The following is a 3,932-nucleotide window of genomic DNA, read 5'->3' on the forward strand; positions in this document are numbered from 1 at the left end:
GAGGCGAGCCGCCGGGCGCCTGCGGCACTCGGTGCACCGGGCGGCGCGGCGCTCCGCTTACCTTTCACCACCCTGTCGGTCGTCGACAACTTGGGATCAATTGCCTTGGGCTCGGACATCTCCAGCCGCCGGGGACAGCGACGCGCTGCTCGTCCGTCCGTCCGACTGCACACCCGACCGGACGGCGGGCCAAACACTCGATGCCGCCGCTGCGCGCTGCACCCGCGCGGCTGGAGGTCTGGGCTCTGCGCCGGCTGGAAAGTTGCTGCCTTCCCCGCGCGTCCCTCCGCCGCCGCCTGCCCGCCGCCGCGCTCCGGCTGCGCGCGTGTGGGTTATTTATTTATTTTCTGAGCACGCCTCCCGGTCCTTCTTATTCTGGGGGGAGGGGACGGGGAGCGGGGCGCACACGAGCACCCACCCGGCTCGCAGACCGGGCGCCGCGGAATGGAGCCCCGCGCGCGCACACGGCCGGGATTAAGACCGATCACATGGGGAGGGCCGGGGGCGAGGCAGGAGAGGCAAGGCCGCCGCTGTCAGTGCCACCAGCCGCACTCGGCGTCCCCGGCGGCGGAGACGCGGCCGCCGCTGCCGCTGCTTCCCCACGCCGAGCGCCGCTGCCGCCGGAGACGTCCCGCCGCCGCGCTCGCCCGCGCGCCCGCGCCCCCCGCGCCGCTCCTCGCTCTCTCGGCTCGGCCGCGGACCCCGGCAGACAGTCCCGGGCACAACCCAGCCCCTGCGCCGCCTCGGCCGCCGCCGCCGCCGCCCCCGCCCCTTCCTCCTCCCGGCCCCCGCCTCCCTCCCCGCGGAGCCCGCCCCGCGTCGGGGCCCCGCGCGCTCATTGGCCGGCGCGCGCGTCGCTCAGCGCCAGGTGGGGGCCTCCGCTCGCCCCACCTCCCGCTGCTCGCCGCCGTCCCCGCCCCCCGCTCTGCTTTCTCCCCGCGGCCAGGCCTCCGCGCCCGCCGCCTGCGCCGCGCGGTCCCTGCTCAGGTGTCGCTGTCGCCGGCAGGCTGGGGTCAGGGAAGGAGGACGGGCGGGGGTCGCGGCTGGGAGGAGAGGGGCTCTGCCGTGCCGCCCCGCCCCCATCGGGCCTCCGCACCCGGGCCCCGCGCGCACCCCGCGCCTCGCTGGCACCCGCGGCCTGGCGGCGGGGCTGAGCCGCAGTGTGAGTAGCAAGTGCGGAGGCGTCTCCGGGCGTGTGCGCGGCCCGCGAGGGGGCGAGGCGGCGGACGGGCGGGGGCGGGAGGCGACCGCGCCGGGGCGGAGGAAGGAAGCGCGCGGGGAGCTCCGCGCCCGCGGCGCAGCTGCTGTCGCTGCCGCAGCTGTCGGGGAGGGTCGCCAGCCCGGCGACGAATGAGCCGTTTACCTGGGGCGGGCGGGCTCCGACGGTGAGGGCGCACGGTGGATTGCACTAACGGAGCTTTTGTGTGGGTGCGGTGGCTCCCACTGGCCTCCCCCGAGCACGCGCACCTTCGCAGCAGGGGCCGCGGCGGCGCGTGCGGGGCGCTGTGAGACGCAGGAGCCGGTGTCCACGGAGGATGGACACGGGAGACCGAGCGACCCCGGCGACTCGGATCACCAGGGGCAGCCCTGCGAGTCTCCCAGGAGAAATGAGGAGACGGGAGAACACGGGAGAGGGTCGCCTTTTCCCTGTTTACGCAGCCAGCGGTCGGGACAGGTGACACCACATCTTGCTGCTCCTTCCAGTCACCCAACACCCACTCGGTGTTTCCACTGCCTGCAGGGCCTTGGGACCCAAAGCGATCCCCACACTTGTCCCTCCCGTGGAAAGGAAAAGAAAGGACAGGCGGGCAGAGAGTGACAGTGGCCCAGATGCCCTGTTCCACCCCGCCTGCCGCGCCGCAGACTCTGAGCAGCAGGTCTCCCCCTACCAGAGAGTCACCTCCGCGCAGCCCCTCTCCGACCAACCTCAGCCCTCAGGAACTCGCAAGGAGGCTGGAGCTTCTTTAGGAATTTTGAAGAAAGCCGAATAAATTTCTCGCCCTCCGTCCTTCCTGTTTTATTTCCAAATTCCTTCAGTATCAGGTTTTTCCTATTTCCTGAATTGGACCATGGTCCCAATAAAAGGCCTAATAAAAGGTTTAGGGAGCTAGGAGATGGAGCCAGGAGAAGTGTTTTGGGGACAGGGATTAAATTAAACCTTAAACTTGAAAAATAAGTTTTCGTAACAGACTGATTGTGCTGCCGCATGGCTTGAGGAGCGTGGTCTGAAAAGAATGGGAACACTGAAAGCTGGGGACCCTCTGTGAGGCCTCCTTGCAGAGGAGCGACGCAGGGTGCATCCTACAGCAGGCACAGGCCGCCACCCGCCCCAGGAATCTGCTGCTCAATTTACAGCCCCAGGAGAATGTGTGGTAATTAGGCAGACAATCCATTCAATAAATATGTATTGTGCTCCTTTTCTTTATGTGCCAGACACCCTGGTGGGTAATTTGGGGAGGATGGTGGGAGGAGGTGTGGTATTTGAAAATGGTCCTTGCCCTCAATAAACCTTAGAGTCCAGTAGAATATTCAGAGAACACAAAATTAGGAGCTCTGAGATGCCACTGCAATCTCCTCAGGAAGGGGTTGTTGCAAACAGCCTCCTGAGCACAGGCAGAGCTAGTTGCTGAGGCAGATTTGGGAAACTGGTCCCCGGCCAGATGGCACACAGCTGAGGAAGGATGCCAAGACCTGCGGGTGCCCGGGGCCTGCTTCAGGAAAGACCAGGAAACCATGTCCAGGGATGCTCATTCTCTCCCACATGTTGCAAAAAGGTGAAATTCCCACCGTTATTTGGATTAACTTTTCACCGGGCATAGGATAACATCTCTAAGCCAAGATCAGAAGGCTTCAAATGTCAGCACCATAGAAAAGTTTTATGGTGCAGATAGGAAACAGGCACACCTTTCAGGCACACCCTTTAGTCCGCTACAAGTCCAGGACACCTCCCAGCTGAGGTATGTGTGGGGCAAAAAAAGTTATGAATCATAATCACTTTATGACACATCTTATTATCATCAGAAGCTTTTAATGCATGTGTATGATTCCATAGCTGTTGCAACACAGAAATTTCTTCAGTAAAATTGGACCCCACTCTAAGGAAAACTAGACAACAGCCTATTAACTAGAGACTTAGTTCATACACCTGGCCCACTGCAGTACACATCTTTTTTATTCAGATATTTTGCCAGACGTCCTACTATTAATATCTGCTACTGCCACTCCTTTATTCTTTTGTTTTGTTTTTTGATCCAAGCAGTCCTTGGTTGTATTTCCACTTGCATATAAGATAACCTTACTTTTTCAAGGAGTTACTTCAATTCCTAAATGCTGACTTTGACAATGTCTGCTGCTTATCAAGAAAAAGTAAAAGAAGAAATTTGACAAAAGACAACTTTTTATCTACCAAAGAAAATTATGTTTCCCCTTCCTTTGCATGATTTGCTCTGGGAAGTATCTGCCCAGTGAGGGGTTCCATTTGCCAGCCTGATCCTGCTTTCATCCAAGTAGATCCCCGTGACCCGTTCTGGTCACTGCTCTGTGTGGCTGAGGTGTTGGGTCACCAGGGGCAAAGGCAGCTAAGTAGCAAATACGCGTTCTCCAGTCTGTGGCCTCCTGTCCTCTAGCTGAATGCAGGGACATCTAAAAGCTCGGGGCAAGCAGAACACCAGAGAGAAAGAGCTGAGTCCCTTAATTACCACACAGAGGAATTCTGCCCACCTCTAAGAAAATCTGCATTAGACGTTACCAGAAAAAGAAATAAATGTTTATTTTGCTACTCCATTAAAATGTGGAGATATGTTTGTTAGGGTAGCTAGTATTATATTACCAAATTAATATACAAAGGTTAATATGTTAGTTCAGAAAGTAAAATCCTTAGTAAAATCTAGAATTCTTGTCTATCAGACTAAAAATATTCTAATTTCTTTTAG

The 3,932-nt window shown here is 58.7% G+C and overlaps 1 protein-coding gene across 1 annotated transcript in view; it reads right to left on the bottom strand.

Annotated features, from left to right (window-relative positions):
* The window catches only part of PPP3CA (protein phosphatase 3, catalytic subunit, alpha isozyme), a 334,145-nt gene extending 333,568 nt beyond the window's left edge, over window positions 1-577 (bottom strand). Inside the window, exon 1 of the mRNA XM_012658351.1 lies at window positions 62-577. Within this exon, the coding sequence (XP_012513805.1) occupies window positions 62-119 (58 nt within the window). The 5' untranslated portion in view covers window positions 120-577. The remainder of the gene's footprint in view (window positions 1-61) is intronic.
* Window positions 578-3,932: the final 3,355 nt, after the last annotated feature.

Source organism: Propithecus coquereli, unplaced genomic scaffold (genome assembly GCF_000956105.1).
Source record: "Propithecus coquereli isolate 6110/MARCELLA unplaced genomic scaffold, Pcoq_1.0 Scaffold581, whole genome shotgun sequence".
Lineage (NCBI taxonomy): Eukaryota > Metazoa > Chordata > Mammalia > Primates > Indriidae > Propithecus > Propithecus coquereli.